Source organism: Melozone crissalis, unplaced genomic scaffold, assembly GCF_028551555.1.
Source record: "Melozone crissalis strain CALT ecotype California unplaced genomic scaffold, PUWL_Pcris_2 ptg000042l_1, whole genome shotgun sequence".
Classification (NCBI taxonomy): domain Eukaryota; kingdom Metazoa; phylum Chordata; class Aves; order Passeriformes; family Passerellidae; genus Melozone; species Melozone crissalis.
Window position 1 is genome coordinate 64,047,856 of NW_026535820.1, and position 13,018 is coordinate 64,060,873.

At 34.6% G+C, this 13,018-nt stretch overlaps 1 protein-coding gene across 2 annotated transcripts in view; it reads left to right on the forward strand.

The window, feature by feature from the left end:
- The window catches only part of ATP9B (ATPase phospholipid transporting 9B (putative)), a 155,875-nt gene that overhangs the window by 33,186 nt on the left and 109,671 nt on the right, over positions 1-13,018 (forward strand). For both annotated transcript variants that reach the window (XM_054284784.1, XM_054284786.1), the window contains exon 6: positions 8,218-8,276. In XM_054284784.1, the coding sequence (XP_054140759.1) occupies positions 8,218-8,276 (59 nt within the window). The remainder of the gene's footprint in view (positions 1-8,217; positions 8,277-13,018) is intronic.

Here is a 13,018-nt window from a genome sequence, read left to right on the forward strand (position 1 = left end):
TAATGAAAGGAGAAATCAGTTATGACTTTTTTTGGAATCAACACCTTTAATAGGTTTTCATGAAGACTTTTAAGGAAGTGAAGCACTTCAGGTGTGAAATGGCAATTATATTTTGTAGGATATTGTAAATATTAGACATGAGCAGAAGAGAGAATTGTGCATTGCTCTTCACTTTTATGTGCTTAGCACTTCTTACTGTTAGATTCAGAACAGAGTGCCACATAGAAAGGTGCCAAAAAATATTATCAAATCCAAATAATAACTTTACATTATGACCTCGCTATTACCATCAAAAGGTCTTTTTTCTTTGTTTATGATTTTTCTTGGCATAAAAATTCTGAAGGGGGGAAGTTAAGGGAATTTGAGGTTGCACCTCAAGCAGTTAGAGTATTTGGCGGACATTGTGCCAAATGGAAACTCTTTTTCCTTCTTCCTAACACACATTTCAGTGCACTCTTTAGAATATCTTGGTGAATATTTTCTGAAAGTCAGTGGGAAGAGTAACATCACCAGGTCTTGGAATCTTCATTAGGAACTAAACTCTTGGAATAGCTCTGGATAATATTCTCTCCAGAAAATAAATGGATGAAAAGCTTGTAATGTAACACAAGTATATTCTGTATGTTCCCATTTTTTGAGTAATTGGAAGGTAAACAAACAGTCAACAGTCTCGTTAGTGATGGCATAACCTAGCAGCTGAGAGGCATTCATGCTGCTCCCTTGCCATGTGTATTCTTGCATTGTTTTCTGGAGTTTCCATCCTGAAGGGAACTACTGTAGGGAATAGTCTCATGTTCTTTCTTTCCTTGTCAGTCTGAGATAGCATTATCAACATTTAGAGGTACAGCTGTTCAAATTTGGCATATGGGACAATTGGCATAGCTATAATTTGTTTAACACAAGGGTTTCACTGCTGGCATCCAGATCTTTTTTACAGTCATTAATACAGTCTGCTAGGAAGTGAACTCTTAATGGCTTTTGTTTCAAAGTTGTAATTTAAACTGCTAGTTGGCCGATTCATTTTTAGATCTATTATGGTAGGCCACTGAACACTCACCTTGAAACAGATAGTACATTCCTACCCTATTCAGCACCAGTGTTAGTAATCTGAAATTCTTAATTCAGGAAACATATGTACATTTTATAGTTACCTTTGTGATTTACATGTTAAGACTGACATTTTCTCTTTTAAGAGCAAATTTTGGTACGTTTTGTCCTTCTCTTTTTTAAACATATGTAAGACATTTAAGCAGCATTTAAGTAGAAGTTTTGGAATTGCAATTTCCTCCTTCCCTACTCATGAAATATTTTGTGAGGGTATATGTATTTGAAAAACCCTTAATTTTGTGGCTTCTTCTAGAAATAAGGAAGTTGTCAATGAAAATTGGGTTTGGTCACCTTAAAGATTTAGAAGTAGTATACAGTAGTGTATAGGTAAAGCCCAGCAGTTATATCAGGAACTGACACATAGAGAGAAGGGACTTATTAAAAAGAGGCTTTAAAAATGCCCCTTTAAAAAAAAAAAGGGATATCAGCTTTTAACCTACAAGAGTGTTTGTTATTTTGACTTTCAGACTTTGGTGTCAATGCCATCATGAATTCATACTTGAATGTTGTTCTATTTTGTGTGTTTTTTGAAGACTGGTCTTCTACAGAAGTAGAGATTCAAAAACTCTGCTTACAATGAACTCTGAGTCCTATGTTGACAATTATGTGTGATCATTGAATTAATAGTCTTTTGAGTAATAACTAATTTTAAGAGTGAAAACATTACTGGAGTCACCACTCAAAATTGTACTACATGTTGCTACAAACCCATGTATAAAATCATAAGTAGTGATAAATTTCACTTTTTTCCTAATATAGAGTTCTTCCATAATGAGGTATTCTGAAAAGGAGAGATGTAATTTTGATACAAAAAATGGGATTTCCTCCCATCATATCATATTAGACCAAAATTCTTTACATGTTTAAAAAAGATATAGGTTTATCTTATTTATCTGTGTAAATTAATAAAATCAAGTACTATGCTTCCATAGACTATTTTTAAAAGTAACTTTCAATATAATTACCTAATTTTTTCATATTGACAGTATTCTTCAAGTGGAAAAATTTAGTTAGGCCTACTATACTAAAGTACAGGCTAATGGTTTGGAGAAAGAAGGCTTTGTTTCTTGTGAATGAACAAACTTGATACTGATTTAATTAAAAGCCTGAAAACCGATGCCACTCTTAAGAGTCACTTTTCAGAGTGGAACTGCACTTTATACTGCTCTAGCATTTTTTTCCTAATGATTTTATGACTTGTGCTAGTTTTACAGACTTCTATTTGAAATATTTATTTTTTTCCATCTTAAAGTGAGAGAAACTGACAGAGAGATGTTAAGCAGGTTGCCCCTGCTCAAACTAGACAGTAGAAAAAGTTAAAATTAACAAGGCTCAGTGTTCAGTTTTGGTTGATAAAAATGAAAATTTAATGAAAATAATGTCTAGTTAGTTGTTTTCCAAATTATGTTTTTACTAAAGGAAAATAAACGTATTTGTTGCAATAGAAGTTATTGGGATCTAAGTTGTGATTAATTACTTCCATAAAAATATTGTGAGTTGGCTGATTTGTATAAACAAATTTTTTTTATACAGTGCTGCAGAAAATTAAAATTGGAGAGTCTGTGACTATCTATCAGGCTTAACTTTCCATTGGAGTCTTCCTTAGTCTAGGGGAATGCTAAACATGTGAATGCTGTCTTATGACTTGCATGTTGCTAGTGTAACAACTACCAACTTTTGAGGTTAAGAGTATTCATACTAGTAACTGTTGAAGACTTAGAATTTCTTTCTACTAATTCAAAATCTTGAAGATGTATTTATTGTAATCAGCTTTTTTAAATAATTATGAGCTGTTCAGAGCAGGAAATCAAGGGGGAATGGGGCGTCTCCTTTAAGTGTTACTTATTTGTAGTTGGACAGGTTAACATCCATAGGCTAATTCTGATTCATGAGATATCCAGTGATATACAGTTCCCTATTTGACATGTAAACATGGAAAAGCTCACTATGTGACATGATCACCCCTTGTTGAATTTGCAGTGTGTAACTTTGCACTTTGGGAGCTGGTGAACCTGCTAACCATAAAGTTTGAATTGTTTCTATTTTTTGAACCCTTCATGGCAAGTGATGAAACATGCAAATCAGTAAATGCATTGAAGATTTAAGTGAGCACGTCAATTAAGTATACCTGTCTCATGTCTGTCATGTGATTCTTTTCCTTTGTTTACTTGATGCTTGATTATTGTATTGAATATATTACATTGTTCAGTGTATGAACAATTCTGCTGTCCTAATCTTATCAAGATGTTTGCTGCAAAATCTGTTTTGCTGCATATGGAAGTCTGCAGATCCTTAATAGACAGTTTTCAGTCAGCATTCAATTTTAAGTTGGAAAGAGGAATTTCTGTTTCAGAGCAGTTCACCTGCATATCCTTTTCTAGAGTAGAAAACTGCAGTGGGAAAAAATTTAAATCTAGGCATGCAGGTTTGGGAGGTCTTCTGTTTTTCTTACCTGAAGGACAATTATACTTTTGATACAGGCTTTTATACAGTATACAATAGTGTATAGGCTTTACCTATACACTACTGTACACTACTTTATTCTCTTGTGCACTTAGGTATGCCCAGTTAAGTGCCTATAAAAGACTGCTATTCTGAAGCAGAATCACCTCAAGTTTATAAACAGGCTATTATCTATTTCATTAGCCTGTTAAAAGCCAATTGGATAATAAAATTGTAAAGCAATTTTAACTCTTCTTTTCTCCCTTTCCATTCTTGAAGTTGGCAGTTCTGAACCTTTCCTAGTGAGGTTTGTCTGTGCAGTGTTACTGAAGTTTCCAATAAAAAAAAAAAGATCAAAAAGAAAATAACTTACTATAATAGTCACAATTACTAGTACCAGAAGAGGCCTGCATCTGTCACTTTATCTCATAATGTTTAACATGTTGCAGAACTCTCACTTTGCAACCTGCAAAGCAAAAGAAAAATTGAATGTCAGGAGAGAAAAGTTCAATGAAATAATTCCATACAGGATTCAGGTGTGAAAGCTTAGGTCTTGGCTGTATCCTTAAAAGCTATTAAGGAATGTAATGGTGTTGAAAACATACATTTAAAATTGTGTGAAATTAGGAAAATATCAATAACCACTAATTATTATACAAGAGGAAAAAGTACGAAAGTTAGTATGTTTCTTTTGGAGACCCAAAGTGATTTCAATTTTTTTTTTGTTAGAATTTCAGCTCTTCAAGAACAGGTTGTCCCTCTGCTTTGAAAAGCCAGTTCATTAGGAAACTACACTATATCCGAATCTAGAGGTACAACATTTTAGGTCGTTATTGCTTGTAACATTTCAGACCTACTGATGATTTTATTCCTGATATTCAGATCATTTGCAACAGACAAGTTTTAAAAAAATTACATAAATTTTGTCTGATTAGGGAATCAGTGCTATCAACAGAAACAGAATTTGAAATTTTAATGTAAGAGAGAATTTTAAATAGAGCCAGAAGAGAGGAAAAAAATCAAGGGGACTGTTATTCCACTTTTTTGCAGCATTGAGGAGGTTGGATAAGGAAGAATTTTACCCAAGAGTAGACAGGACACATAGGAGACAAGCTAGGAAGCTTTATTGTAGAGATTTACAATTGGTGGTTAAAGACTAACCTTACTTCACTATATAAGATGGAGTTTGAAAGAACAACCTGCAAACAACACTTGCTCTGAAAGATCAGCATCCTCATCTTGGACTCAATGGTACTTTTCCTCTGCTGCCTGCCTGCTGTGTTGTCCTCCAACTTCCTGTTATGTTATGTGTACTCTAATTATGCTGACAGTTCAGGCTAATAGATATGAGGAAGAGCTTTCAAAGGACTACACTGCCATCAGTCAAAAGAATTTTGTATGTATGGGTTAGAGACAGGCACCATTACTAACTCCACAAACAGTACTTCAGACAGTATTAAAGGTACCACGGGTAAGGTGCAATAGCAACTTTAAAAGAATTTGAAAATGCTGTTTTCAGAAGTGTCTGTTCTTTCAAGAGTGGCAGTCAGGTGATGGAGACACTTTTTAATAAAAAGAAGCATAGTTTATACCCACATTTTGTTTACTTAATTTCCTTTTTTTTGCATGAAGTGCTTGTTAGCACATAGGAGATATTTATTAGTTTTTCAAATCATTGCAGTTCATTTAAACTGGCTTTATCTTGGGAGTAAAATGACTTACTACAGACACATTTCAGTGTTCCTGTTCTGCATAATTTTATACATTGCTTTAGGCGAAAGCCTTGCGCCTTGGTGGACTATAAAGTCTGGATGCACAGCCACTTCTGACAGCTTTGGACTTTTTATTGGTAATTACACAGATGGTGAAGTGTGTTTTGCTATGGAGATGTTTTTAGAGAAAAAATAGTTTGCAAAAATAATTTATGCAGTGAATAACATTGTGTCTTTTTTTCCTAAGTGCATCTTCACTAAGATGTAGTATTGCATTATTTTAATGTTCTCTGAAATGGTATCTAATGAGTCTTATTTTTGCTAGCATGAAAGAAAGCTTTATGTTGACTTTCCAGAATTTTAAGTTACTTTTTTAATTACTGCCACATTTTGTAATTTAATATTTAATGTAATATATCCTGCCATTCAAATTTATTGTAGAATTGTCCTGTATGTATGAAAGGCCTTTTCCTTATGTGCGAGGATGTAAGGGATGATCCAACAAGACACGTTAGTGTCTAATGAAGAGAGCATTCTCTGTTATACTAAGCCACCTAGAAAACAGTCTGATGAGGAAGCTTTTCAATTCATTAAGAGAAATTCCTGTAGTTGCTAGATGAAGTACAAACACAGGTGCAGTGTGCGTTCTTCTTGGTGTACTTGGCACCAAAAATCTTTGCTTTATATCTGCCCTACATCATGTTGCATATGAACATTCTACCTTCTCTTGGTCTTTCAGGCTTAGTGTCTTTTGGTCTTTACTGTAGGTGCAGTTGTGGCCTGACTGTGGAAAATCTGATTGTTTAAGCTGATAAAATTGCCAGTAGTTACATTTGGTTAGTACCTCTAAATAGTTTTACTCATACATGACTGTATAGGTAGTGTAGATCTGAGACGTGACATAGCTCATACTAGAATCTTTGTGGCTGTTACTGCTATAATCAAGTGATGGACTGATGAAAATTGTTAACAGAAGAATAGAAAACAATATAGGTAATGCTATTCTTTTGATAAACCAGCAAATTTAGAAAGCAAAATGACGTTACAATGTTTCCTCTGGTATATCCTATTCACTTCTGGTCAAAACTTCCAAATTTTTAAGGAGAATTCACAGGCTTGTGCAAGTAAGCAGGTGAAATATGTTGATTTTATGTCAGATGGTTCTTTTAGTGGTTGAGCTTTAGTTACTTTAAATTAAAAAAAAAAGATTTTGAAGCACTGACACTAATTTAATATTCATAGGTATCTCGAAATTCTTGTAGAGAATTGCTGATGTTCTTGCTACAGCTTTTTATACTTTCAGCTGTCTTCTCTTACTTCCTCTCACCTCGCAAATTTATCTATTGAACATAACATTTGTCTTGTATTTGAGAGCAGCGGACAGAAAGTGCTTATGGCAAGTGAAAAATTGAACTAGTGTAAAAGGTCGCTATCAGTAGCAAAGTCTGGCTCTCAGAAATAACTTTGCAGACAGGCCAAAGAAAAATTGTGATTTTTCCTGACATTGCACATTTTTGAAGTGCTATTTTAATGGAAAATGTATTAAATATTAGCTGTATGTTGCAGGAATACATCTATTATTGACTGAATTAGACATAAAGCAGCTGCTGCTTTTGCATGAAATTTTAAAGAGCAAGTACTCAAAATAATTACTCATAATGTGAATCTTACTGCCTTTTACTAAATGTAAATATAAATATAAGGAATTATGGTCTTACTTTACTGAGAGTTGTAATGAGAAGGGTCTCATGGATTTGCATCCGACCCTAGTTTTCTTTGCTCTACTTAGTATAAATGAGATGTGACTGTGCATTGACAAATCTGCTACTCATAGTATTTTTGACTGAACTTCAAACTTTTTGCTGCTCATTCTGTGCTTTTGTGTGTCTTCTCTTCTGATTCATTCCACTTGTCATTTAGAACTCTAACACCTTGCCATGTTTTGACATGCTTTCCATCTTATACCTGCTGCTTGGAATCGTGGTAGTATTTCTGTTGAGGGAAGATCATACTTACAGGGGCTCAGGAGGCTATTCAAATATGTGTGTGTGTTTATATCCTCAGGGGATTTTGGGTTTTGGTTTGTTTTTAACTCAGGGAAGCCACTTTATTTTGGAGTTGTAGACCTGGGACTAGAACTCCTGAATTCTAATGACTCAATATCAATATTCAATATATATTCAATATTCAGGATGAATAATAACAGATTTTGGGCAATAGCTTAACACCTCTGTCTCAGTTTTCCATTCCATCAAATAAGAATGTTAAAACCTAAGAGTCTTACAAATAATAATACCCTACAGAATGTATGGAAATTAAACAGGAAAATGTATTGTATATATTTTTGAGTGAGTTGTTCACAGCAGTTACTGAATGGGCAGCTTTAGAGAATGAAAAACTTCTGTTTCAACTTTTGATATTTTACTTTTCTAGAATTAAATCTTTAGGCATTTCTTTGACGTCAGAGAGTTTTAAGTCATTTCTGCTATAATTGCCAACATTATCAGACAGTGCCAACAATTACATCAGGAACTTTAGTGGTCAAGCAAAGGTACCCGTTGGTAACTGTGCTGTGAATAACAGCTCATATGTGCAAGACTGCTCCATGACTATAAACCTAACAATTCTTGTCAGACACAGAAGTGCTGCCTAGTAGATGTGAAAACTTTTTTTTCCAATTTTGCAACTCTATTACAGATACTATAGATCAGACTTGAGCATCTGCCATAAGTATTTTTCCTCTAATACTTCTACAGTGGCTAACTGGTTACAAAAGTGGAATTTTTTAAACCACTGGGTTATTTATTCAAACAGATGAAATGTATTTATCAATGTATTCAGCAGAGATCTGTTTTGTATCAATTAGCAGCATCTATAAATAACACTTGCATTCTGGAATTTATATTCTTGTTATTCTTTATTAATGTTGATTACATTTCTTCTTTTTTTTTTTAAGGTAAAGTGCAAGTTAAGAGTTCAGACATACAAGTTGGAGACCTCATCATAGTGGAAAAGGTTGATACTTTTAAAATATATTTTAGAGACTAAAGATTATTAACATGCTAATTATCCTCTGAAGAAAAGTGTATCAAGGTACTTATCTGGGAAGTCCTAACTAGCTAGTATTTTAGTTCAAGTCCTATTTTAGAATCTTCAAGGAAGTCTATTATAGAATTAATTATATTTTAATTGAATTTATATATTTATAATTTATGAATAGTTACATGGTTAAATCAATCTTGTGAAGGGAATGCAACTACCAGATTAAATTCCCTGAAATGTGCTCTGCTGAATGGTTTAAGATGTCTCCTTACTGATACCTTCCTTCTGATGTTGAATCGGTGTTTCTCTGTCTGAAACTTTCAAGGATCATCTTTATTTATACGTGTGTGTGTGTGTATTTATATATTTGTGTCATTTTAATATAATATGTATCTAACTATATATAATTAAATAATAAGAAAGTTTATATGTTTTTTAATGGGCAGAAAGCTTTCCAGTTTGTTTGCAGATGGTGACTGAAAGCTGTGAATTCTTCTTTTATCTAATTACAACATTATAAACGTTATAATAAAGATTGTTGCTTATTTCAGTTGCCTTTCTGGGCTACTAAGAAATTATTGTGATCTTAGAAGTCAGCTTAAATTTGTTTTCAGAGGTAACTATTTTTGCTTAAAATGATTCTGGAAAAGTGACTCACTTTCTGGGTGCCTGCAACTAATTCCCATCACACTTTGTATCAGAGAGCTGATTCATTGAGATACTGGAAGGAGGCACCTCAAATTGAAGCTTGTATCTACTTCTGCTTGCTTTGGAAAACTTCTGTTTCCTTCCTTTCTATTTCTTATAGTTCAAAGAAAAAAAATAACACACCCAGATCTCATTTGGCTTGCTGCTCTCAGCTTAAAATAGATATATTTTCATGTATTTTTTACCATTTCTTGCTTTTTTCCTGTTCTTTTTTGTCTGCTCTGTGTACCTTATATCTTTTTGGGCCCTTCTGAGCAGCAAGTACTGCTCAGAAGTAGTACAGTACAAGAAATGCACTGGTATGTCTGGCCTTTACATCTGTTCTGCTTTATACCTTGTTACTTCAGAATGCAGGTGGAATTGGCTTGCATGTGCTTGCTTCTGCCTATTCCAGAACTTCTAGGAGACTGAGATATTTGCTTTGATTTTTATTAGGAAAGTTTTTGGCCCTTCTTGAACCCTAAACCTGGAATTAATTATTTTAGAGTGCAGGGAAGACTCTGATGGCTACTTAGGTAATCTGCCTTTCCTGAAATTCACTGTGATCCGTCTGTCTGTGGGATTACACTAGAATTTGGAAAACTGGAGTTACTTTGGGGATCATTCTGTCATGCATGAAGTTGCTATTTTAGCAGTATTTGCAGTAGCTTAGATCTCATATGTTGTAAGTACCTGAAGTTTCTAATGAAAAAAGTAATGTTTAAGGATTTAGAGAAATAATGATTAATGGGCTTTTTGATGAAGATTTGAGTCAGGTATTGTCAGTAAGATGCATATAATGGTTTGAATGTAGTATTTCAGCTTCAAGCTCCCTACTGCCCCAACAGAGCTGCCTTTTTTCCTTTTGACCTAGCTGGGGGTGCTTTCAGGCTAATGAAATTAAATGTTTTCTGGTTCTGTTGAGGAGTGTATTTTGTTGGAGCAAGCAGTTTTCAATTTCAGACTATGACTCTTAAGCCAAAGAACTAGTCAGGAGTGAAATGTTCAATTGCTCACTCTAATGGCAGAGAAACAAGTTAACATTGTATTTGACTGGTAGATGCATCAACAGCATCTGCAGTGAAATTAATGACTCACTTGAGCTGAAGATCCATATGTTAACTAGTGACTGCATCACAAATACTAACAACTTAGGTGAAAGGCTCTTCTAGATTTAAACTTTTAATATCCTATGATCATCTTTTTTTTAATAGTCCTAATTAATTTCAGAGTATTTCTTAAGTTACTGTAATATGCTTAAAATAGTTTAAAGTAATAAATCTATTGTTCCAATTGAAAATTTCATATGGCACTAGTAGTAGGCAGGATGAAGCCTGAACAGATGAAAACATTGCCTAATTTTAAAAGCTCAAAGACATTCATATCTGTTAGCTGAACAATGCCTTGAGCAGTCATGCTACTTCTGGAGGTTCTCCTTGGCTTGTGTTAAGATATACGTTTTAGTTTGCAGTAGAAGCAGAGATGTGCATAGTGTTCCTAAATAAGATAAATGAAAGGATGAGTTATTGAGTTCAGATATTGTTATTTAGACACTGTACTTTATTGACTGTTTGGAATACATTTTGGAGATGTGAGGAGGCCATAAAACTCAACAACATGTTTAATTAATAATAATAACTACAGATTTATGAGACAACATTTAACAACACAAAATAGTGATTTAAACCATGAGAAGAGCTTTTTCTTCAAACCTTGAGAGCTTTTCTTGGAGCGGTAAAGGTACGCAATTTTTACTTTAATCTTGAGTGCAAAGTGAAATTAGTCCAGTATTTGAAAGGATTGCAGCTAATGCTAACATGCAGTATTTCACAGCATGCAGATCCAGGAAGATAACTGGTGGGAAGTGCCTGTTCTATTTATAACTCAGAAACAAGTGGGAGTATTTTAGTTAATGATAGAAGTACATGGTCCATTGCATGCATGGAGAAGGAAGGACAGTAGATGCAGAATTCCAGGGGTCTGTAGCTGTGCACAGTTGAGGAGAATTGGAAGACTGACTAGGGAACAGGAAAAGTTTATGTAAATAACAATTTCTTGATAATAACATGAGAAAAACAAAAAATTAATTTGAAAGCTATGAGAAGAATATTTTTAAGTGAATATTGTAGTCTGTGTTGCAGGGAAGTATCAATGTCTTTATGGGTTTCTCATTTACCAGTCTGGCTGGTTCTCCTGGATGGCATAGTTACTTATGGGAACCCTAGAGCTGGGGAAGCACTTGCCTTGTATTGACCATTGGCTGGCTGTAGTTAGATCTCTAGGACTGAATCTAGAAGTCTGTAAACACTGAGATAAATGGAGCCTTCCTTCTCTGGATCTCTAATTCTGCCCAGATTAAAGAAAAACAATGTATTCAGTAATTTTAATTACTTATGTATTCAAATTTCAGTATATTTTAATAAGCATTTCTGGTATAATCTCCACGGTAATTGAGATTATGTAGTTTTTTCATGGGTTTCGGAATGCTTGAAGTTGTATCTGTTGTCATTTTAACTTGTTCTGCTTTGATAAATATGACATGAGAGGGCTAACGTGATTGACATACTGCTGCTGTTTGACTGTGACAATGTTCAACAGAATTTAATTTTCTCCATAATGAGATGTTAAAGATTTTTGTAGCATACTTGCCATCTGTTTCTATGTAGTCACACTTTTATAGTGACTAGGTATGTATCTGCAGGGCTATCTTTGCTCTCCAGAGTCAGCAATAATAGTGACAATGTTTTAGGTGCCTAGTACTCCTGTAGTGTCTTTCTGCCCACTTCCAAATTATGAAAAATCTGATAATAAAACAAGATGTCAATTTGAAATGCTTTAAAGACAACTCAGTCTCACTTCCCTACATGGTAGAATACATTCAGGTACATTTATGCAGAAAAGGTTTCATTATTTTACAGGAAAGAAAAATGAGCAAGAGCGAACACAATAGAAGGCAAAATCAATATCTAGTTTTTGCATTAAAATGAGAAATAGTCACATGGCTAATTTGATCACAGTCTATAACTTTCTTATTAGGGGCAGAGGGGGAGGAGTTGCTGATCACCCTCTGGTGATCAGCGTCAGGGCATGAGGAAATGGAATCACAACGGTATGCAGTGACAGTACAAGGAGTAATGGCTTTAAATTGAAAAAGGGTAGATACTGATTAGATAGTAGCCAGAAATTCTTCACTGTGATGGTGGTGAGACACTGAAACAGACTGCTCAGAGAAGCTGTGTGTTCCCTGTCCCTAGAAGTGTTAAAGGTCAGGCTGGATGGGCCTTTGAGAACCTGGTCTAGTGAAAGGTGTTCCTGCCCATAGCAGAGGGTTGGAACAAGATGATATTTAAGGTCCCTTCCAACCCAAACCATTCTATGATTCTATGAATGAAGCTGTGTTAGGGAAAGTTATGGGAAAAGGCTAGTCACTGAACAGGATTCCCAGAGAAGTGATCATGGCACCAAACCTGTTTGAGTTCAAGGACTGTCTGAATACTGCCCTTAGTCAAATGACTCAGTCATAGATAGTCCTTAAAGCAGCAGGGAGTTGGACTCTGTGATCCTTGTGGGTCCCTTCCAACTTCAGATATGCTATGATTCTGCCCAGTTTTGTCAGGCATAAAGTATCTGAATCTTGGATACTCTGTGCCAAGCTAATGTTTCATTCAGTCAATGTGAACTGAAATGTGTCCTCAGCAGAAATTGGTAGTGACTTGTAGGTACCTCCTTTGTATTACCAGAACTTCTATTTAACTCAATATCAGATCATTTGACAGTTATTTTTGCAAAATTTTTGGATGTTAGTGAAGTGTTTTAGTTTGTTTACAAGTAGCTGGAAGTTTGTAGGCATGAAGTCAGTAACCTGAAACTCATGTAATGGATTTATGTCAGAGCTGGCAGGGGAGCTGCAAAAATGTATAGCTAATCTATATTAAGACTGGATATCTGTTTAATTGTTATTGTCATTTAAGGACAGAATTATTTAATTTTGAAGTTGCCTTTTCCTTTTCCGCTTTTTTCTTTCTAAG